The 24,494-nt window shown below is 39.4% G+C and overlaps 1 protein-coding gene across 1 annotated transcript in view; it reads right to left on the minus strand.

Moving 5' to 3' along the window:
* Nucleotides 1–22,755: 22,755 nt before the first annotated feature.
* hs3st4 (heparan sulfate (glucosamine) 3-O-sulfotransferase 4) overlaps nucleotides 22,756–24,494 on the minus strand; it is an 88,940-nt gene continuing 87,201 nt past the window's right edge. Inside the window, exon 2 of the mRNA XM_028412014.1 lies at nucleotides 22,756–23,410. Coding sequence (XP_028267815.1) covers nucleotides 22,756–23,410 — 655 coding nt within the window. The remainder of the gene's footprint in view (nucleotides 23,411–24,494) is intronic.

Consider the following 24,494-nt stretch of genomic DNA (forward strand, 5'->3'; position numbering starts at 1 on the left):
CTGTTTGTTACAGGATTTACTGTAGCTGTCTTAAAATGAATGAGCAGGATCAGTATTTTACAGTGCAAAAATGTGAATGCAGACATGCACAGAGTGTGCTCCAATCAAGAACATTTGTGTTCTGCATGGAGCCCGTGGAGTGACAACTGTAATTACTATCACTTGTCACTTACAAGGTATGCAGTGTACGGACAGTTGTAATGGCAGCGAGCATCAGTAATGGCACAGTTGGACAGCAACTTTAAGACTCTCTATTAAAGTATTAAATTGAGTTGCAAAAGCTCAGAATGAAATACACAAGGAGGAGTGCATCTTTTTTTTCCTTTCTCCTCCGCTCTGCTCACCCCATGTTTTACACAGTTGTCTTGAGCCAGGCTATAACATGCAGACAGCCCTGTATGTTTAGCCTGAAAAATGTAAAACAAAGCTGCTGTCCACGTCATTCATTTTTTCTCATTATAATAATTGAAAATGATCAGCTTGATTGTGTAATCCAAACTCTGATTTATGATTGTGGTTGAAATGTTTATATGCATAAAATGTGTTTCTTTAAACTGGAATTATTTTTTATTCGAGCAATGCATTTGATTGTTGATTGTCATTGCTTGGGGTAAGGTAGGCTAAAGAGAAATATAAAATTAGTGGAGCTGGGGAACCAACTACCAGGTCTGATGTCATGTAAATGTAAATTTGAATGTGGTCTTCTTGGTAGACTGAAGGTCTGCAGTTATCCATACATGGAACTGAGAGGAATCTTTAGCCTAGTCCTACTGGTATCTTAGCCTGTTTCAGTGTCACTCAGTTTTGGAACTGCTTTTTTGACCCTGCCTTTGTCTCACCCCTTTTGTACTTTTGCCTCTTGGACTGACTTCCTTGAACACCAATAAACTTTGGGCTTTAACTGAATCTGTGCCTGCGCCTGAGTCTTCTCATCCACACCACCCTGACAGATGGGTGTTTTTCATTTGAGACAACTTAAAACAATGTTTTAATAATTTACACAGTTAAACACTGCAAATTATACTGAATATGTCATTTGCCAAATCTTTTCTGTTTTTTTCATTTAGCACAACCTAAGATAATTGGATTGCTCTACTTTAATAAAAGTGTTTTTTTTTACATTGAATATTATATATTATGTGATTTCTTACTCTTTCTTTTCTTACTTTTTTAGGTTTTCAATATAGGTAACCATTTTAAATAATGAGGCTGGGTATTTTTCAACAACTTTGTGTCCTTTTTTTATTGCTAACAAGGTACACCCCATCTGTGCTACCCTGTGTATCAAAACTTTCCAAAAAAGAGAAGACACCTTAGTTAATGGAATCGAAGGTGGCTCAGAAGTAGAGGACAATATTGCTTGTCTGCTTTGCCATTTGATCTGGAGGTTCACTGAATATGTGTAACCATGCAGATTACTAACTTCATACTTAGGTACACTGTCACCTGCTGTACAGGTTGACTTACTTTCTCTTCCAATGCAGCTAGCATTTAGCTCAATTGACGCTTATTGGCGCCTATTCAGCCTGACTCTAAAAGGAGTTACGGCTCATCAATCAGTTCTGAAACGGCCTCAAATTGCACAGTCATGCCCAGCTTCATCTTAAACAAGTTTAATGTCATGAAGACCTCTGGGACAGGGTAAGAAAAACAGAGACATCTGGTAACCATTTTAATGATTATATTTTCTTTACAAATAATAAGAATAGGAATACATGTTTATGAACATTCTCAGTCATCAAGGTCATGTTCATTCAAAGGGTTGAAATGAGACAACTGGACTTAGAAAGAGTTTCCTCCTCCAAGCAGCTTCATCAGTTCTAACTATTTGGCGGGGAAACATAGTTTATATGTGGTGTAGGACATCAGTTAGTGGATCTGTGTGAAACTCACAAACAATAGCTCTAAGTGTCCAAGTCACATGTGCCCAGCAAGATAAATGGACTGTTAACCTGTCCCACCCCCACACCCTGTACTCACAGTTGTTAGCCAGTCATTAGACACACCAGACACTGTCAGTCAGACCAACAAATTATGGAGACACTGTCCGTTTTAAAAGCTGGGTCCAAACACCATCACCTCAGTCTTTAAAATGTAGGTTTAGTGCCATCCAAGATTTAATGTCCTTCAGACACGTATGCAGAGTTCAGAGAGCCCATCCTTCTTTTTAAGGGGAATATAGATCTGGCAATCATCTATATAACAATGAAAGGAGATGCTATGTCTCCTGTTGAATGAGCCCAGGGGGAGCAAATACAAAGAAAAAAGAAGAGGGCCCAAGATGGATCTCTGTGGGACTTCACAGTGCAGTGAAGCCCGTGAAAACTCAAAATCCCCCAGTTGAACACTGAAAGTTCAACCTGACAAATAGGACCTGACCAGTCCAGAGCAACACCTGTTATGCCAACCCAGTGTTCCAGGTGTGAGATTGAAATATTATGGTCCAATGCAGCTGTGAAATCCAGCAGCTCAAGACCCACACAATCAGCGTCATTACATAATAAAAGAATGTCATTAAGTGCTGACTCAGTACTGCGCATTGCTTTAAAAACAGATTGGAAAGTGCTGGTGGTTGCTCGCCATACTTGTGTGACCCCTTGCTATTTTGATGCATGCCCATGCACGCACACACACACACACACTCTCTTTTACAAACACACACAGTCTATAAACAAACGTTTTTGTTGTCCATTTTGTTGGCTAAATCAACCACAGCAAGTTGCCGTCCAGCCTTTTTGGCAGTTTATCTTACATCACAATGCAATGCGTTGATAGGTAGCGGGGGAGTGGTCATTAGCAAATTAATGACAAGTGTAGGCTGCACAGGTGGATGCTCGGCAATCTCTGTGGGTGCTTAGCAATATTGCGCCTATATTGTAGGCAATATAGTTAATAATAGTTTGGAGATTGGCCTGAGGTTTGCAAGAACATTTGTATCCAGCCCAGATTAACCCTCAGGCGTCACTTTAATTTACTACCCTTTTGTGTGATTAGGGGACAAAAAAGTCCACTTCCAAAAAACTGCTATAAAAAATTAACAGATTAATATTTTTTCTTCCTTTTTCTACATAAATATGTTAAACAACTTCAGCCCTGTTCAAAACTATCAAACATTAAATCATTTTGAGGAATTTAAACCCTTCAAATGCCATGATTACTTGATGTCACAGTTATTATTTATGAAGAAAACACAAAAAATGAGTTATTTTCCACAAAACAAAAGTTAGGTGGCTGAGGCATTATTTTTATATCTGTCATGGATAGGTCAAAGATTAGCCAAAATATTGAGTTTGATGCATTATTAGTTTTTGTGTAGCAGCAGTTTAAAATGGTATTTTCCACTTAGGGCCCATTAACTCCTATTATATGTGTTTTGGATTGTGTTCAGTAGGCTGTTTTAAGTGTGTGTGCATGTGTTTGTACACGTGTGTATGTGTCCATGTGTGTGCATACGTGTGTGTGTGTGTGCATGCATCTGTGTGCTGTTTCATGTGTCTTTGCAGTAGTCATTGTTGGTGTTAAAACTTATGTATGTAATGTCTGATTCAGTATATACCATCCACAGACATACAAACACTCTTTCAAGTAAACAAAAACATGCCCCCTTCAATGTGTCAAGGTGAAGAAAACATAATTTTATTTCTGTGACAACCAAGGAGCAAGATGAAGATGGTGTTTCTATGTGGAAGAGGCTCAGGATGAAATGAAAAACAGCCTACTGAACACAATCCAAAACACATCCACAAAACACAAGGATTTTATGCATAGGAATATAATGGGTTAATGGCTGATTTTAGTGGTGAACAGTAGAAAATGTCAAATTTAACTATTTTCAAAAATGAAACCCTTACATCAAGAAATGCATGGTTATATGTTGTTATAGTTATGATATATAACCCTTTAAATGCCAGTTTGATTACTTGATATCACAGTAATTTCTTATGAAGAAAACTCATAAAATGAGTTATTTTCCATAAAACAAAAGTTAGGTGGCTGAGGCATTATATTTATATCTGTCATGGATAGGTCAAAGATTAGCCAAAATTTTGAGTTTGATGCATTATTAGTTTTTGTGTAGCAGCAGTTTAAAATGGTATTTTCCACTTAGGTCCCATTAACTCCTATTATAATACTACATTTTTTAATTTTTTATAGCAGTTTTTTGTAAGTGGACATTTTTGTCCCCTAATGACACAAAAGGGTAGTAAATTTGTTTCACCATGTTCTGGTGATGTATTTGAAAAATTTAAATTGGAATTCTGAAATGTGTCTAGAGAGAGTCTTTGTTACAAAAAAATGTGCCATATGCACCAACACAGATAAAATGGTGGCCAGGTAAAGAGGCAAAAATTACCCAAATGGACAAAAAAGTCCCCAATGACGCCTGAGGGTTAAACACGATGAAGTTGCACTTCACTATTACTATTATTGGTACTCACCACAAAACTGACTGTATGAAAAAAAAACATTTTGCTAAGATGTTAGCCTCCTCTGTAGCTGTGTGCCTAGTTTTTCCTCTTGTCTCCCTGACCATTCTGTTCTCTGTGATTAGTCGAGTATTCACGCTTGAGATTATTTTCCTTTAGGACGGTGACTTTTTCTTCACACATCAGGCAGCTTTGTTTCCACTGAACTTCCTAAAATTTACTGCTGTGTCCATCTTTGAAACTTTGGTCACCACTTTCCTTTTTGACTTGAAAACTTTATTGTTCACCCCATTGTTCACAATGCTCTCTCACCAACAACGGTGTGCCTCCTTTTGATCTTTGCCGTTATTTTTGCTGCACAAAATAAATCATATTTGTCAATATTACTGTGGTTTTATCCAGAGTGTTGTGGGTAGTGAAAATGAATATGAAAAATTAAAATGTTACATTTTCAACAAAGGTTTGGGCCAGATGGAGCCAGATTTGGCACATGTGCAGTAGATCCAAGTAGATCCAAGTGCCCTATAGGGGCAGCACAGGTACGCAGAAAAGGTGAGCTAGGATTCCCAAAAGTAGTGGAGGCAATGTTCCATGTCCATCCTTCAGAGAACACAAGAGATTGTTGGCAAATGGTCGAAGATGCAGCAGTGTTTGGGGATTATACACCAGTAGAGAGTTGACATTTTGACAAATGAATGTTAGAAATAATAAATACACAATAAAAGTTGGCAGCAACAGATGACAGTCCACAAACACATGGCGCCATCTTGAAACGTCACTGGACAGTCACTCGTACCTTTTTCACACGTTTACATCCAGAGTGTAAAAACACACACAAAAACTGCACATTAACCTACAGAAAATAACAGAAAAACAAAACAATGGACAGAAAAGAACTTCATAGCTAAAAGGTCAGACATTAAATGATAGTGAGATCAAAAGCTGTCCTCAGACAAACATTGATTGTTACTTTACAACAATAGACCTGTTCACTAATGTCTTATCTTAACCAGTAGTTTATAATTTTTATCAGTGTATATATTGGTATACATGGAATACATGGTCTTTCCAGCTTCCAGCCCTTCTCTGTAGGGTGAAGAGCTGAAAAGAATGAACATGTACTGTCACGGCTGGTGGAAGATGGAGGACACAAACGCAGCGGAGCCGGAAGTATCAGGCAATACTCTGTGTTCAATACAGGCCAAAGTTCAGTACACGAGTAATCATTCAGCTTAGCAGTAGTGTCCAAAAGGGGCAAAGGCAAAAACAGTGGTCAAAGTTCAAAGCAGTGGTCGGTACACAGTGGATAAGTCCGCGAGGCAAAGGTAACAAAAGGGCAAGGCAAAAAACAGTAGTCCGATCCAAAAACAGGTAATACACAGGAAAAGCCAAACTCACTCGAAAACACACTGGGGATATCACAAGAGCGGGAGGCTACTTGGACGGCTATGTCGCTAGGATTACTCACAAGACGAACTGGCAACGAGAGGGAGGAAATACACAGACTTTAAACACAAGAGGGCGGGAAGCCACAGGTGAGGCACATTAGGGCGGAGCAGGTAATCACGGGAGGGGGGAAGGGTGCACACACGAGGGAGGGGAAGTCGACAATCCTGAAACACAGAGGGAAAAATGAATACCAAAATAAGACAGGAAGTAACTAGTCAAACTCGGGTAAATGCACACAGAAAATAAGCTATCAAAATAAAAGCCCTGGCTCAAATCCTGACATGTACTCCATCATTACTTAGTAACTGTTGCTCTCTTACATTAAGCACAACAGTCCTGACACCATGTGCCATCATGTTATTTAACATTCACCTGGGATTGTTTCAATTTTCTGGATTCTGCACCTAAATAAATGTTTGCACCCTTTGCAAAGCATAAATGTATCTATGTGTTGTATCTTATGGATGTATTATAGAATCCAGTGAGAGTTAATTTGTGACCAATGGCAAGTGTCATTTTAAATAAGTTAAATAATGTCTGACTGCATAGTGAGGCAAACTAGGATACGGTGACCAGGTGCTGCACATTACTCCCCAACTACAAAGTTATGAGTATTCAGAGCATGATAATTGTCCTCATAATACATGCATGGCTACACAAAACAGCACAAATAATCCCTCTTGTCACTTCTGGGCCGAAACTCACCTCATGTGAGGTGAGAGATCAGCAGAGGGAGTATGCGTGGGGGGGGGGGGGGGGGGGGGTCGATAAATCGATCACTGAAGTGTAAGAAGTTGGCTGGACATCATGAAGGACCTCTAATGTCAGGAGCCTATTAATTGTTTTGTTTATGTAGCTCCAATCACAACATACCACACCTCTCCCACACAAAATTAATGATTCCTGGCAAAAGGTTAATATCCACTCAGCTGAAAATGAATCAACAGTGAATTAATGAGATCATTACCTGCATGGATTGATAACGAAATTAGTCTTCTTTCAAAGCAGGACTTTCTGGGATGTGAAGGTTGTGATTTGAAAAATAATGCATCTGTGGGTGAAGCCCTTGACCATATGGCCCGCGCCAAGCTATCCTCAATGTTATAGGTTGCAGTCAATAAAAGCTGTTTGAAACGAAATGTCCAATGCTGCACTTTCCATTTAAAAATATTTATCCACCTGCGTTTGGCTTTGAATTTGGTCTGATAATCCGAGGATTGTGAAATAATGTCTCTGTGGGAAGGGTTATTAATTGGCAGGGAGTCACATGGTCCTTTGTGTAGAGTAGACTCTAGAGATGGGTTGATTCATGTAGCAATCATTCATTGGAACAGGGCTTCAAAGTTCAAATGATATGAAAATTTTCTATTAAATAGAATTAATTTGTCATTACTGTAAATCCTGCTTCTGATGCTCTATTTAGTGTGACATGGAAGCATGGATTGAAAGCTCCTGCTTCCTCCAGCCCCCTCAGCATCTCTATATACGTAACAGTTCAGACAGGGAAGCAGAGGAGCAATAGCGAGTGATCATCTTGTTATAAATACCTTTTGAAGAGAGGTCCAGGGTCATATGGGGCTGTCATTGAACTGGAGAGAAAGAATGGCAATGAAAACAGCCTGTGTATCACTCACCTTCACTGCCCTCACTGTCTTGGAAATACTTTTTACTATTTCTACAACATCTGGCTTTTAAAAATTAATGTTTTGTTATACTTACTTTATCCTACTCTGTATGAATCTGCATGCTGCTTCAATTATTAATTTATTGTATTAAATTTGAACATTATATTATGACATACATTTTATAGATTTGTTTTGTTTATTTCTTTTTTATTTAATTTATATTATTTTAATTTAGATTAGTTTCATTTCATTACTATTATTTTGTGTCAAACAAAGCACTTGTGATTTGTTTCATAAGTGCTATAATGTAAGTTATGATGACTGACTTAAATAACTGAGTTAAATACAAGTCATTCACAATAAAAGGAACCTGTGGATGAATTTAAACTTGAATATATCCTGTTGAACTTTATGTGTATGATTATTGTGACAGTGCTTACATGCACATTGCTACAAGGGATAAGATAAATTTACATGTGGAGAACATAAGCACAACACTGTAGAAACCTGATTACATTCAGGTTACTCTTGCACAGGTAAAACACTCTCAGTGCTGCCTGTTTGCTTTCTGTCCTTGTTACGTCTGCACAGAGCTCGCAGCACAAGTCCTACTTGCTATGGTTAAAACAACATATCGTGCATCTGCCTGTCATGCTGCCAGTGAAAATATTGGTGCAGAGCCTCCTCAAACTGGCAGGGGCAGCTGGTGGACTCACTGTGTTGCAGTAAAGTTTTTCTTTTGGATGAAGATCTTCAGAGTACAGGGTACAAGCTTCTTAATGTTAAAGAAGGGGATTTGGGCCGCACATGACCCAAGGTGTGCTGGATTCATTACTCCCAACCAAACAACCAAAGTCAGCATGTCAAAAGATAAATCTGAGGCCATGTTACCCAGTTAAAGCCCCTTTTACACTTGAAAAAGACCCACTAACATCTGGTGTCTGTATTAGAAAAGTCAGACATGTTGAAGCAGGTAATAGCAGTGTTTCCCGCAGAAATAAAGTGTAAGAAACAATATTTATATCTGTATTTGAGGCTGTGGCCTCAACAACACAGCTGTGTTCTGGTTTTATAATAACTTGGGTGGTTCTGTTTTATAGTGAAGGTGGATGTGAACCCTACATAATAATTCTCTTGTACAATGTTGTTCATTCTCTTGTACAATGTTGTATGTGTTGATGAAGATTCTCAGTCATCCAAGTCATTTTCAACTGGCTAACCACTTTGAGACTGCAGAGGTGGGACTGGCTAATGGCCTATTGCTCTTACATACATTACAATAGGTCATCAGCTAGTCAGCCAGTCCACACCACAGCTCCCCACAGCTCATAGTCGTTAGACTGTTTCCCCACCAAACATTTAGAACTGCTGAAGCTGCTTGGAGGAGCAGTTAAATGCCTTCAGGAAAACTTTACAAGTCCAGAACCCTTCCTTTAAGCATTTGAATACAATGTTGTACCGAATGATTGGCAACATATATTGTACTTATACGTAAATGGCCCAATCAAAAACTTAAATCACACTTCCGTATTTAACCATCTTTCCAGAAAAACAATTATTATTATTATTATTATTATTATAGATATTTTAAAAGGTTTTTCCCTCCAAATGTTCCCACTTAACAGAACCATAACAGAAACATAATGTCAACAGAATATAGAACTGTTAACCCCAAATTTTATGTGCCTTGCACAACCCTGCACCAATATCACATCTGGTCTGTTTCTTTTGTTTCCTTTTGCAGCTCTGACTGACTCGTTATGCAAATACTCCCCTCCATTTTTTCCAGCATTCAACAACTGTCTGCTGAGATCCTAATTTCTTAGCAGCTATGTTCCAATTTCCTCATCACAGGCCTGCAATTCTGTTTATCATCAGTGATTTCAACACAGTATATGAGGGAATTCATGACACTAATCACAGACCTCCTTACCAACACAGTAATCTCAAAGGTAATTCTGCTCTAAAGTAGCTTGAAAGTTTACTACGTTGTGACCCTGATGTCTGCTTCTTGTTTCTCCTCTGGCATGGATTTTCCAGCATGAATAAATCGTCCTTCACCAGCCTTGATATTCATTAGCACCAGTGCTTGGCATCCAGCAAAAGAATCCGAGTCCAGCTGTGATGTAGTTGCCTTAGGCTACTCATATTGCCTGCTTATGGCTCATCATTACTAGCATGAAAATCAATAGAGAAGTAGATAAATGATTGATAAACACAAAAGCTAATTTGTGTAATTTTCTTCTTGATTTTTCACATAATCTCTTTAATATTTAGCAAAAACATAAAAGTAACACAGAGATTAAGTGTTTTTCCAAGATCTTGACACTGCTTTTAATCTTTAGTATAAAGACCCTCAGTGCCAGGTGACAGAGGACCACCTTGGTAGAGCTTTCATGCTAGGCTTCCAGACAATCCCTTGTTTTGGCTTGTAGCCTAGACATCTAGTTGAGCTCCCGGAGGGGCTGCTGTCCCCCAGGTGTTCCATCCCTTCTTCATAGTTAATGTGCCACACTCGGTGCCGAGTAGATACAGAGCAGGTGTGGCTTGTTAACTGTCAGGAAGGATCAAACACCTGCAGGACAGCCCTAAAAGGACCAGCACCAAGGGGCAGGAGAGCAATAGAAATATATATTACCCAACAAAGTAAAAAAAAGAATTTTATGGATATCTAATTATCTATCTAATTATATTGGCGTCTAAGCCACACATTCCACACCGGAATTTATAGAATTTCCTCAGCCTTGATTTCTAATAAGGTACTATTTAATAAGTTAAATAGTTGGCCGCTAGTTTCTTGTCTCCATGATGGTTTTCTGAATTGCATTCCAAGACAAGGGTGGCTGTGGCTCTACTGGTAGGCAGGCGGTTTGATATCGTCCTGGGCAAGACGCTTAACCCTGGGCAAGTTGGTCATAAGTGCTTTGAGTACCTTTGAATAGGTAGAAAAATGCACTATACTATCTATAGATATAGAACTAACAGTGCAGACCAATTGTTAAATGGTATGGCTTTTAGTTCAGTGAATAGTGTGGAATAGACTGATAATCTTTTCTTCTTTTACTGACTTGTACATTATCCTGGGGAATGAAAAAAAGCAGCACTAGTCCAGCTGTAAATAGGACTAACTGTATAAGTTAATTATAAGGTAACTATTTCAAACTCCGAATGACACCATTTAGTGCAAAGTTAATTAGGAAAGATGTTGTTTGCTATCCTGCCTTTAATAACAATCATGTCTCTTAGAGAGACTGTTGTGAGAAGCAGAAGCTCTGTCAACCAGATGTTGATACCAGGTCAGATCAAGGACTCTAATCTGGGGAGCAACATCCATGGGGGAGAAATAAAGCCCATGTGACAGGGTCAAAAACATTTTCTCCGCAGCCTCTAGGGGAGCACTTAAGGACAGCCAGATGCCAACTCCCAGTGGAGGCTTCCTGCTCCGGCAACTCAGATACTCTTAACATGGCAATGACTGAAACCTATGGTAGACCCTTTTAACATATATTTTTTTTAACATTTTTGCATATAATGGAGTGTTGCGAGCCTGAACCTCGATGCAAACAGACAGTGTCAAGAAAAGGACACACATGACAGTGTTAGGTTTCTGTGTTTACTATTAAATCCTTAGTTGGCTATGATTCTGTGTTTTAGTTATTCTTGTTTTTATGTTAAACTCTTAGGTTGTTGTATATTTGCATGGCTTTATGTTTACTTCTGATTTTCCTCTGTTTATTGTTGTACTAGTGTCTTGTGTTTTTCCTGCATGTTGGTTTATTTTATTGTTTTATTTTGTAGACCGTGTTCCCTTGTTTCCCACGTGTTTCTGTCACTTGTCTTCCTAATGTTTTCCTTCCTTTGGAATTACCTGCCCCCCTGAAACCAGACTGGAGCAAGTGTCCATCCATCCATCCAGACTTCCCTTTCTCCGGACACTTTTTCCAGCTCTTCAGGGGCAAAGGCGTTCCCACGCCAGCCGAGAAACATAATCCCTTCATCGTATCCTGGGTCTCCCGTGGGGTCTCCCCTCAGTGGGACATGCAGGAGCTTTCCTCCAACCCTGAGAGGACAAGCCATCTTTTTCTTAGGGATTTTATCAGTGAAGACGCTCATGAAGTCCTCACTACTAAGAGCTGCAGGACTACAAGGCTCAACAGAGCTGTGGCTCTTTGTCAGCCAGGCTACAGCATTAAAAGGAAAACACAGGTTGTTTTTCTCTATCAATGATAAATAATAAGCTGTTCTGGCTTTACGAAAAGTCTTCTTATACAACAGTAAACTATTTCTCCCAGCCCTCTGGGATGCAACTGATTTGGAAGACTACCGCTTCCTCTTCGTCTTGATACCTGCTTCACTGTTCAAATATTTGTGAAATATTCTATATATTTAAATATTCTATTCTATTCTATTCTATTCTATTCTATTCTATTCTATTCTATTCTATTCTATTCTATTTGAATTATATCATGGAGCTAGCCTTGGAATGGATGGAAGCATCAACTTTCTACCACATACTATGCAGTGCTTCCATCCATTCCCAGGAAGTTTGCACATACATCAAGAACAAAGGGCTGTCCACCAGTCCCCCTCCAGTAGTCTCATAGTTGTTAGACACACCTGGCTCAGTCAGCCAGATCATCACAGGTAAGTATGGAAACATTTAGTGCTATTGTTTCTAAAGTTTTACCCAGACCCACCCACTGAGGTGTGCAACCACATATAAACCATGTTTCCCCACCAAACAGTTAGAACTGATGAAGCTGCTTGGATGAGCAGCGAAACGTCTTCAAGAAAACTCTACAAGTCCAGACACCTTGCCTCAATCTTTTCTACGTATTATGACCTGAATGACTGAGAAGCTTCATCAACAACATGATAGTTAATATAACTAAATGGAGTTGATTCATTTAAAGCAACATATTCTTCATCCTGTAACCAAGTCTCAGTGAGACAAAATATATCAGTGTGATGATCTATGATTAAGTCATTAATAACTAAGAGAGACTTAGAGTTAAGGGTTCGTATGTTAAACAATCCACACCTGAGTGTTCTATTTCTTTTTTCTGAGTATTTGCTAGTGCGTATTATTATAAGGTTATTATTAACAATTGCTAGTTGGACAGTGGGAGGACGTGAGACTGACACTATTTCTATGAGATTATTAAACTAAGACATGACTGAATTCATGAGGGTTACCAGAGGAAGTCAAGATACAGCCAAGAGCCACAAGCTATAGCGTATGCCATTGTATTATAAGACTATATCCTGTATTCATTGGGATTCATGGTACACCCAGTTGTGCTATGTGGCTACCCCAGGTTTGTCCATATTTTACAATACATTTTTTCTTAGTAGATTGCAGTTTGTGAAGTGTATTACTGGATAGTTAGCAAACAATGACTTGCATACAGTATTTCCCTTTCCAATATAACTTTCATAACCCTGTCACTGGGAGTTAACTAACAAGGTAGGCTTGTCAGCATATTTTACATATATCACATGGGTTCCAGTTGATTGATAAGATCCTACATCTGTTGTAGGTTCTTAGTTCATACAGCAGCAGGATCCATATGAATGTCACTAAAATAAGATTGCATACACAGCTGGCACAATTCATCCATCCATCCAGCCATGAAATGGGTTAAATTTTATCCTATACAGTGTCACCAATATATAATAATAATATTACACAATATATAATAATAATAATACACCCTGGACAGGTTCCTAGAAAATCCATGCAGGCACTGGAAGAGGGTGCAAACTCCAACACAAAAAGGCCAAAGTTGGCTGGCAGGTTAGATCCTTGAACCCTATTGTAGTACTGTAAGAGAATCTTACATGCATCTTAACGTTGTTTTATTTATGGCTGTGCTAGCTGGTTAACTGCAGTCACCTGGCTCACTGATTTGCACATTACCCTGGGTCACATTGGCTTTAAAGTGTCCTGTATTGATTTACATGTACACATCAGAATCAATGAGACAGTTGTTGTTGTTTTGAGAGAGAAACTACTGGGTTAATATTATTCAGCTGCAACTGGATTACAGTGCATTATCATAGCACAGTTTGGGAAGCCAATGCGATTTTCTGCCAATTTTATTAAACATACATTAATTATGTATGCCTAATTTATTGGACTACATTATCAACATGTTTATCTTTCCATAATTACTGCTTAATTGGTGATTAGATAATAACTGTGAGCACTGATGCTAAGTGGTATTTATTTCTATGCTAAAGCAGACCTTCTTTCAGACCTTTACAAACAATACCTGTGTATGCACATGATACACAGGCAACCATTAATTAACAGAAAACTGGGTACTTTATAAACAACCCATGGAGGGTAAAAATAGGTGTGGTGTGATGGTTTTCTGCCATTTAGATTGCATTATATTTTAGTATAAAGTGTTTGGCACAGACATGCACACACACACACACACACACATTCTGTTCAGTATTCTAATCAAAAATATGTAATGATCCAGTTCTGCTCAGTTCAGCCTTTAAAAAGAGCAGACTCTATTTAGAATGCAGCATCACCCCTTACAGGACAGAGGAGGAAAGGGTTTCAAGTCAAGATTTCTGAGAGGATGCTTTCCTCTCCTGAGGTTGTAAAGAGGAAGTTCCTGTTTCAGGAAGTGGCATTAGATGAAATGATTACTTCAGCTACTGACTCTGCTCAGTGGAAAACGGGAAGAATGGTTGTTCTGAGGGTAGAGGGATCACTAGTGATTGAAGACATTTTCTAAAATTATTTCAGCCCTGTTTTTAAGAATGTTATAATTATTACTACGGCAACTTCAGTCCTAGTTTCTACACTGAAATGGGTTGGAATATCATTTCTACTCTGCAAAGCAGGGCAACACTTGAATAAATTGAAGATGGAAATGTAGCATCTTCGCTGAAGAAACAGAGCGAGAGATGTTTATGTTTTAGTTGTGAATCTCAGCATGCTCAGCTACTAGGTTGTCCCTGGCAACCAGAGGATGCGCTGCCCTTATTTTCTTTGCCTCTTTTAGCACACCTGAGAACAACAGGCACAAAGAAAAGAGGGGACTGTAATCCTTAATTTGTTGATCAAGGAGCACCTAAGCTACCTTGGAATTATTTTCATGCAGATACAACTGCAGTGTGGATAAATGGTTTCATTACGGAGGAAACAAAGATGAGCACAATACGTAAGCTTACAGTTCAATCTCATTTTAAGCTTATTTGATTTTGTGGATTTTTTTTTCTATGATTTACAGACATAAAAAATACATTACAATGAAATGTATATTATAACAAATATTTAACAAAAAATTTTAAAAATTAAGAAGTGAGAAGTGAAAATAAAGTGAAAAATATTAGTTGTCTGGTGTGAAATGTACCAAAAGCTGCAGTTCCTCAAGTGGCCACTTGAGGGTTGCACCAAATGAGCAACAACTGTAGCATATATGGAATTGCTGCGAGTTACACTGATGGCAGCAGCCTCAATGCAGCTTCAATTTTACTCTTCAGACAAAGCACAGCTTATTAACCACACCCATGAACAAATATTTGGCATCTCCTTGTACAATCAAGGGCTGAAACTAATAAAATGATGTTGAATTACATTCTTTGAGACAAATTGCTAATGGTGGCTATTGAGTGAGCATTTTGCAAACATAAGCATGATTTCAAATGTAAATATCTACTGTATATAACATATTTCAAATATGTTTTCAAATGTATCCACTATCTGAAATCTGAAATCGACGGTAATCCAATTTGGGTGTTTATTTAAAAAATGGCAAACTCCTAACTTCTTATGTGAACAGCACATTGGATTCATTAAATCCAGAAAGAATAGATGGTGATGTTTAGGCTGAATGGCCAGGACTGAATGCCCACAGAAGTAGTAGACAGGTTTACCCATTTAAAATACTATCCGTCTATTAAACCATCCATTTGTCTATTCACCTATCCATTCTCTTAACCCACATATCCTACAAAGGGTTTCCCCGTTATCAAAGGGCAAAAAGCCAGGTACAATCTTCAAAAACAAAGCCTAACTTGATTAGGTGAAGACAATAAGACTTAGCTTTTGCAGTTAAAAGTACCTGTCTATGTGTAAATGTTCATTTGAACATTAACACTGCCTGGTTAGATTTAGAAAAATGTCTTGGTTTGATTTAGAACGCAATCAAAACCCTTGCATCCTTCACAACATTATTAATATTGAGGACAGTTTTCACTGTTGTTGATTCCAGCCTTGAACAACACATTTGTCCCTAATTTTAATAGTTAAATAATTTTGGAATTAGGATTGGATGCCCCTCCCTCATAAATTGTTCCTGGCATGTATATATATATATATATATATATATATATATATATATATATATATATACATATATATATATATATATATATATATATATAGTAGGAGGTTGTGGTTTCCCTGCAGCCCCTGCGGCCTGATCTCAGGTAAGCAGAAGAAAATGAATGAATAAATAAAATAGCTTCCAATGATGATTTGTTTACTCTTCTCCTATGGGTGGAAATAAATTGTGACTGTTCTATTCTTTCTTTTCAGTCTAGGTTTCAGAATATTCATACAGTAGTGTGGCTTATATTTGCTGCTCCTTCTCATGATGCTGTATATAACTGTAGCTTATAAAACAGCAAAGCAAATACAACACCTCAGCACCCCTCAATCAAAAATAAACTCACCACCTGCTATTGGAAAACATTTCTCAGTACATCGAGGTAGCCTTTTCACAGCATGAATTAAACTGCAGCTTTTTCCGCCAAATTGTCAGTAATGACTGACAAAAATGAATTTGTACTTCATTTCTAAAATGATGGCACTCAAGCAGTGACGATTTGATGAGCAGGTGATGCTAATTTATCATTATAATCTTCTTTACTTGATGCTGGAAACACAGTTTGAACCTAGTAACGCAGCATGACCCCCTCTGGGAGGCACACTTGAAGGACGGCTTGGCATGCTTTTCATGCATTGCGAGTCTCGCAGGATGTATCACAGGACTCTGCCTGTACCTAAAACAAGCATGAGCTACACAAACAAAAAGGTGTGTGTGTGTGCATTTCTTTTAATGAGGGGTTGTGTCCAAGTTTTCACGCATTCTCTTAAGCGTGCAATCCTGGAAATGCAAATGACAGCACGGGTGCATATTCATAGATGGTGTCCTCATCTGTCCTAATAAAACTGTAGGGTAGTTTCTTTGAGCATCCCACTGAGTAGGAGGTACTGTCTGGCTTGAAGGTAGATTATTCATGTTTTTAAGCTTGAGGAGAAAAAAAATGCGAATAAATAAATAATGATAAAAGCTTTTTTTAAATGTATGATTAGCATGTCTTGCTTTTACTTCAGTTATCTTCACAGAGCTTTGCGAAAGAGGAAGACAGTGGATAGGGGGTGGGTGTGTGTAAAGGTGAGGGTGAGGGTGATGGAGGTAAAAGTGCAGAGAGACTGTTTACAAAACACCAAGGGATGGCTACACAGAAAAACCTCAAAGTGGAAGTTGTGACTCTGGGATAGTGAGACTCAGAGGTAAGTGTTCAGGCTAGGTGCTACAAAGGGCACTATAGTGCTTACTTTGATTAAATCAATTGCTCTGTGTAAGTAGGAGCTGGTGTCGGCTTCCCAGGGGTGACGGAGGAGGTTTGTGGAGAGTGAACCACTCCAGCCATGCATGACGAGAGAACACGGAGGATTAACAGAGCAATGCATCATAACTATAGCAACCAGTGATGTGTAGCAGACTGTATTTATTGACTCATTGACTGTATTGATTGTCTCAATTGATGAAAAGTCCAGAGACAACAGACGCACAGCGAATTATGCAAAAAAATCAAAATAAGAGAAGGATGATGTTTTTTTTCATAGCATGAGTAAATGAGCATTTCACATAAAAAAAACAGTTTTCATACATGCATCCACCCACTGTTTTTAGCACATTTCCCTCTTCTCCTTCCTCTTAAGCACATACAGTAATGGCTTGGTAATTTTTACCTGGGCTTGTATGTAGCTTTTTCCTTGACAGCAAATTCTCTCTGACATTGACATTGTTCCAGCGGCAGCAGTTTATTTAACACACCATTAATCTCTAACGACAGAAGACTGCGTTGCAGCAGATGTTTGGGAACAAACTTCTACGCAGCCCTCCGGTGCTTTTCTTCACCCTCTTTGACATGTATTATTGTGACAAGAGGAGGGTCACCGGAACTGTAAGAGATATTACGGGGTATGTTTTTTTTTGGCAGCAGGGATTTTTATATGCACAAGGAGAAAGATGATTAATTTGTAAAATAATACCAAAACAACTGATACTGCACCACATCAGCCTGCATGGTCATCAGTATGCTAATGCTCAATTGTGCAGTGAAACAATCCAATTATTGAATTATGGCTACTGTACTTTCGCTCACTCTCTTATTGAATGTGTGTGCAGTTAATGAGTGCAGAAAAACCAAAAACAGTGACACAGAGTAAATGAACACTTTGGTAAACTTAAAAGGATTGTCTCCACTCAGAATGTGGAATCATGTATAAATAGCATACCATCACATCTGGCCGATATTCACCGACCCCAGAAGCGACAGATGGTCGCCTTATCAAACTTGTGTTTATATAAAGGCAGTCAAAAGTTCACAGAGGGAGGGAAATGGTAGCTCTTTGCTCCAGGCTTTTACCCAGGAGCCTGGGGGTTCATGACCACTATTGCTTCCATTGCTTCATGACCTGTTGCGAGATTTTGGTTTGGGTCAAGGTAAATCGTTTCCCAACATTTAATGGACTTTACAAGTTCATTTTGGTTACCATGGTGACAATCCCTGTTCCAAACAATATGTATACCATTCCTCTAGGAGAATGGGGTTTGGGTCAACCAGGTGATCATTCTGTCCTTCATCCAAGTGCTTCCTGACATATTTTAAACACCACTTTATTTGTTTTCACTATCAGGTATGTTTTTTATGTTTTTTTGTACCGTATTTTCCGGACTATAAGTCACACTTTTTTTCATCCTTGGGCTGGGTATGCGACTTATATATGAAAAAATGTTGTTGTTGCTGTTCAGTCCCTCTGCTGACAGTTCTCTTCCACCTCCAGCTTGTCCACATTTTGCATTCTGAGCATAGGTGATGTGCACGTTCATGGAATGTGTGCTAGCACCTGAGCCGATAGGCCGACAGGTCGCTAATTCCAGACAGCTATAGCGCACAGTAGTCTGCCTTTTTCTTGTTACAGGATGTTTATAGGAATTTCTGTGTGTTGAAGCTCATCATTTCTCTGTGTGAGGACTTGTTGAAATGAGTGTTTCTCACTCTCAATGCCCTGCCGCCGCACCAAGGCTAAGGAAAGTTAAGAGGAAATCAAGAGGCATGCTAAAAATGTAGTGATTTACGCTGGCCCACTGGTGCAACTAATACTCCGGTGCGACTTATCTATGGTTTTTTTCTTCTTCATTATGCATTTTTTGGCTGGTGATGTATAGTCCGGTGTGACCTATAGTCCAGAAAATACAGTAATTATGGTTAGCCTTAGGTATTATAAAACCATAGTTAAAACAGACCCTTTCCCAACACTTAATACATTTTTACCAGGCATTCAAAAGGTGGTGCCTGTCTGGACTTTGTGTAAAAATCATTCGTAAACATTGTATGTGCCGGATACCAATCACTACACTGCACACATATACTATATTCTATTGCAGCCAAATCCCCAATAAAGCTTTTCACATTTATAGATCTTCTATTTCTCTACACTAGTATCGACTCTCTATTAAAAACATGATTAAAATGTGTATAGACTTCATGTTAACTGGCAGTTTCCAGCAACTTTGAAGATGCACGAATCAAATTGTTACTTTTTTGAACCAAGTCTTTTCACACAAATGTATCTTACTATAAATTTGACCGGATTCTCTCTGTTGTTCTGCAGGCAAGTCAGGCATTTAAAGTGCCTGACTGTCTGAAATAGACTTGGAGCATATCCTTTGTGGAGTAGAGTGAAGGGATTTGCTTCAGGGATGCTTTAAAAAGTGTCATGGTGGGGCCACAAGCATTCACTAGCTTGACAGTCAACAGAGGGTGGTGCAGCTCAGTCCCAACGTTCTGCAAAAAGCCATACCATAGTGATGAGTCCCAAGTGACATATATGACATTCAACCAGGAGAAGAATGTATGGTCTCCATTCCTTCATGTTGCAAACATCACTTCATTTATTAGGGCCCGAGCACCGAATGGTGCAAGAGCCCTATTGAAACCCTTAGGATTATTATTTTTCATTTTTTTTTTTTTCTTCCTTCCCCCCCTTAGATCGCATTTTTGGGGGCCTTAACATGCCCAAAAACTCACCAAACTTGGTAGAAAAATTCATTCGCCCGAAAAATTTTGAAATTTGCTGACGTTTGAAACGCACATAGGAAAATGACTCTATAGCGCCCCCAACGCGTAGCCCCTCTGGCCAGTTTGACACAGGATTATGAAAATTAGCACACATATGTATCACCTCAAGACGCACAAAAAAGTCTCTTGGACCCCCCCTCCAAACCCAACAGGAAGTCCGCCATTTTACCTTTTGTGGCCATTTTTGGCGATGTGTGACCCTGCTGCCAAACTTTTCACGCCTCGCATACGTCATCGGATTGAGCTGAAATTCGCCGTGTCCACTCAGGACACTATAGGGAATAGACGCATTCCAAAACTCTTACAAAAGTCTGACGGTGTGGCCGGGGCGTGGCCTCAAAGTTTGACCATTTCTGAGGACACAGAAAGTCTCTATAACTTCTTCGTTTTCTGTCCGATCTGTACGAAATGTCACATGTATGATCAGAGTCTGACCCTAAACACATCTATACAACAATATTGAGGCTTTGACAGAGCGCCACCTACTGGCTACACAAAATGTTGTGTTTTCATAGGTTTTTCTGCCTGCCCCCCTGGCCTGTTTTGAGTAGGGTCATGAAAATTGGTACACATGTGTATCACCCCAAGATGCACAAAAAAGTCTCTTGGACCCCCCCTCCAAACCCAACAGGAAGTCCGCAATTTTGAAATTTCTGTTAATTTTTGGCGATTTGTGACCCTCCTACAAAACTTTTCACGCCTCGCATACTTCATCCAAATGACCTAAAACTCACTGTGTCCACTCAGGACACCATAGGGAATAGACGCATTCCAAAACTCTTACAAAAGTCTGACGGTGTGGCGGGGGCGTGGCCTCAAAGTTGACCATTCGCCATTGCAAAGGAACTCACTGTATTTATTGCCCTAACGCGTAGCCCCGCTGGCCAGTTTGACACAGGATCATGAGAATTAGCACACATGTGTATCACCCCAAGACGCACAAAAAAGTCTCTTGGACCCCCCCTCCAAACCCAACAGGAAGTCCACCATTTTGATTTTTTTTTGTAATTTTTACCGTTTTCTGACCCTGCTATAAAACTTTTCATGCCTCGCATACTTCATGCAATTGAGCTGAAATTCACTGTGTCCACTCGGGACACCATAGGGAATAGACGCATTCCAAAACTCTTTCAAAAGTATTACTGTGTGGTGGGGGAGTGGCCTCAAAGTTGACCATTCGCCATTACAAAGGAACTCGCTGTGTTTTATGCAGTACTACCCATATACTTCATGCCATGTGGACAAAATCTTACAGTACTGCTATGGACCCGAGTCTGAACAGATATATATGCTAATAGGATGATACGGTCATAGCGCCACCTACTGGTAGCAGGAAAGTTTGGTTGTAAACATGTGTTTGTTGTACATCTCTGCAAATGAGAGGAAAAGAGAGCATAGGACAGGAGAGTAAAGGAGACAAGAGCATAGGAGAGAAGACAGCAATAGCCCCGCGGATCGCAAGGTGCGCGAGGGCCCGCAATGCTGCTTGCAGCTTTAATTTTATTTTATTTTTTTATCAGTTTTTTAATTTTATATGCTGGCTAGGTTTAGGCATTAAGGAGTTTGGTAAAGGATTGTGTTTGGGTTAAAACTTTTCTCAAAATCTAGCACATTTAACAAGCCAAAACTCTTTTTCATTTTCAGTTACCACGGTGATGAGTCCCATCTTAAAGGTAGGGTAGGAGATTTTGAAAAATCAGTGAGAGTCAGCCAGATTTTGAAAGTAAACACACGCCCTTTTCTCTCAGAGCTCACCCCGAAGCAATGCCTCCCAATCAAATGGACGTGCATTACCTGAAGACGAGCTGCGGTCGGTGACTTCGGCCATCATGCACATACCTCTCTGGTGCGCACAGAGCAGGAAGAGAGTGACAACCAGCCAATACTCTGTGCAGGGGCGCCTCGCAGGATTGGCTGATGTTTTTAGCATTTTATAGCTTCCACAGATGATTCATATTCTTCGTTTTAAAGTGAAACTGCTGAACTAACTGGTTGCTAGCGGATTGTAAATAGAAGTTTAAGAAAAAGTGCATCAGAATGAAATCTCCTACCCTACCTTTAAACAACATTCAGATAGGGAGCCCTTTATTTAGATGTCTATTTTACTCCTAGTTTAGATCAGACATTAAATCCAGTTAGGTTTAATAAAGATTGTGTCTTAAGTTAGCTTATCCATTTCCCAATGTTAAACAAAAATTACCCTCCAATCAACATATTCCTTTGCCATTTACTGCTACCTAAAAATTTGACATGCCATATAAATGCGGAACCAGATCCCTACACACTGATCGTTTCAAAGGCCTGGAAATGTTGGCCTTTTTTCAAATGTTTCTCAATTCTCCTGTTGAGGATGGACGACATATCATATATCTATAATATTCTCATTCCTCTGTTCTGAAGCAACAGATCTGTGTTAAAAGAAATAACACAGAGTACCTCATGGCCTTAGCCATTGAAATAGAATATCTTTTGTACTGAATGCTGGTGAGTGGGTGTAAGGGCAACAGAGGAAGCAAGGAAAGAAAAGGAAAAAGAAACAGGCAGAGTTCACCCTTAGGGCTCAAGAGGTAAGGACACTTAACTCATTGCATGCATTGCCATAGTCAACATGAGTTTTATATCAGTTCTATGCTTTAAAAACAAAAGGAATAAATCATCTCCTTTACACAAATATAAATATATTTTATGTTAAATATGTACAATAGTGATTTGCCATCATCAAGAAAAAGCATGTCAGTATACTCTTGCTAATGGGTACAGACACTGCAATGATTGGCGTGCTCAAGCACTCTCTCCAAATATGAAGCGAGACAATAGTGAGAAGGCTAGTGGTGTGGCTGAGCCAAGCCATGCTAGTCCTGAGAGCTATGGGATTCCCTGTCGTCCTCCAGCTCCCATTCAAAGTTCTGGCCAGTCATTTGGTAGAACATCATGTTAAAGGGTTTGTAGAACTTGTGCAGCCGCCGAATTACGTCTGGGTCAATTTTAGGGTGAGTTCTCCCTTTAGACTTGCCGAGGCACCTTGGAGTGCTGCTGTCCTCGGGCTTCTTCAGACACGGAAATCCTTTAGTCTTATTGAAGTAAAAGTGTTTGTCTGTGACAATCCGCTTAAGCCCCAAGAAGTCCTGCACCTTGGCCATCTCCCCCGCTGGATCCACAATGAGCCGCTCACCGCTGACAAAGTGCATCTGGGAGAGAGGAAAGTACTGCATCCAGCTCTCAAGGTGAAGCGCATATATTCCTATACGCAGCGCACTCCAAGAAGCGTCTATAAGACCCAGCGTCCGGTTCTTAAAAGCAAGAACCTCAAAGGTCGGGATCTCAGGCTTCTTGGACAAAGTCTGCGTGTAGTCTGAAATGGCTCTAGTGACAGGATTACGCACGACAATAATAAGCTTGATGTCCCTGGCCATGGAGTGGATGCGCTTTGGGGCATGGTTAGTCACAAAGTAGCTGGGTGTCTTCTCCATGGTGATCTGCCCCTCTAGCGTTGAAGGCATCAGGTCTCTGAAAACAGAGGGGGGAAAAAGGAGCTTAGCACGGTGTAACACCTCTTGCAGTGCAAATGAAATACCCAAGGACAGAGTGCAAGCAAAATTGGTACATTTATTAAGCAGTACATTATTTGAAATTACAAGTGAAAATAACTGCTATTATCACTGGACATTATGTTGTGAGGAGAAACACACGGCTAATTACATCCATGGAGTAATATGCAGGAGATAAAAGAAGGGAGATGAAACGGCAGGCAAGCAAGTATGCTCATTCCTTAATTGACTCCATCTGTGTTACTCCAGGAGCTGTTTTGGAACTTTAATAATGAGTTCACTGCATATCATTAATACCGGGGTGCCTGGGGTATTGTTTTGTCATACATTTATTATGCATGCTAGGCTCACACTTGGTGCAGGCGGTTTTATTTTTTTCCTCGGCAGTGGGTGCGGGCAGCCCTTTTATTTTCATCTGTGCTACATGTAAGGTTGGGGGGGCGATGATTAATTATCAGATTTAAGGTGATCATTTGTAGTGCAGTTGAAATGTCCCCAAGTTGAGAGATTTATTGCCATTTGCCAGTGCCACAAATATTATGTTTTAGGTGCACAGAGGCGAGTCTCCTATCTGCAGTTTGTATTTTTGTATCAATAATAAAGCGTAGCGTTCCCCTGCAGCAAATCCTTATCAAATGTTTACACTGGTATTCATTCCAAACCGTACTGTTTTCTTTGTTTGTAGGCTATGTGATTCAGTGCTAAATTGGTACATTAAATCCTCTGTGAGACATGCAGATTATTGAACTACTAACAAACCCGAGCAGGAGCTCTGCAATGAAATGTAAAAAAAACAAAAAAACAAAAACAAGCTAAATCCAAACACAGAGACAGTTTTTGCCTTCCAAATTAAGTAAAATTGGCAAGAAATTAATACAAAATTATCCCATCTACAGTTATAGTAAAAGGAAATTCTCCATCATTCTGCAATAAAAGCTTTTTCCTTCTCCCTGCAATATTTTTTTTCCACTAGGTTGCCCTGCGACACAAACCTACAGTTGTAACGATATAGTCACATCAATCATTTGCATCTTGGACATGTT

Source organism: Parambassis ranga, chromosome 8 (assembly GCF_900634625.1).
Source record: "Parambassis ranga chromosome 8, fParRan2.1, whole genome shotgun sequence".
Classification (NCBI taxonomy): Eukaryota; Metazoa; Chordata; class Actinopteri; family Ambassidae; genus Parambassis; species Parambassis ranga.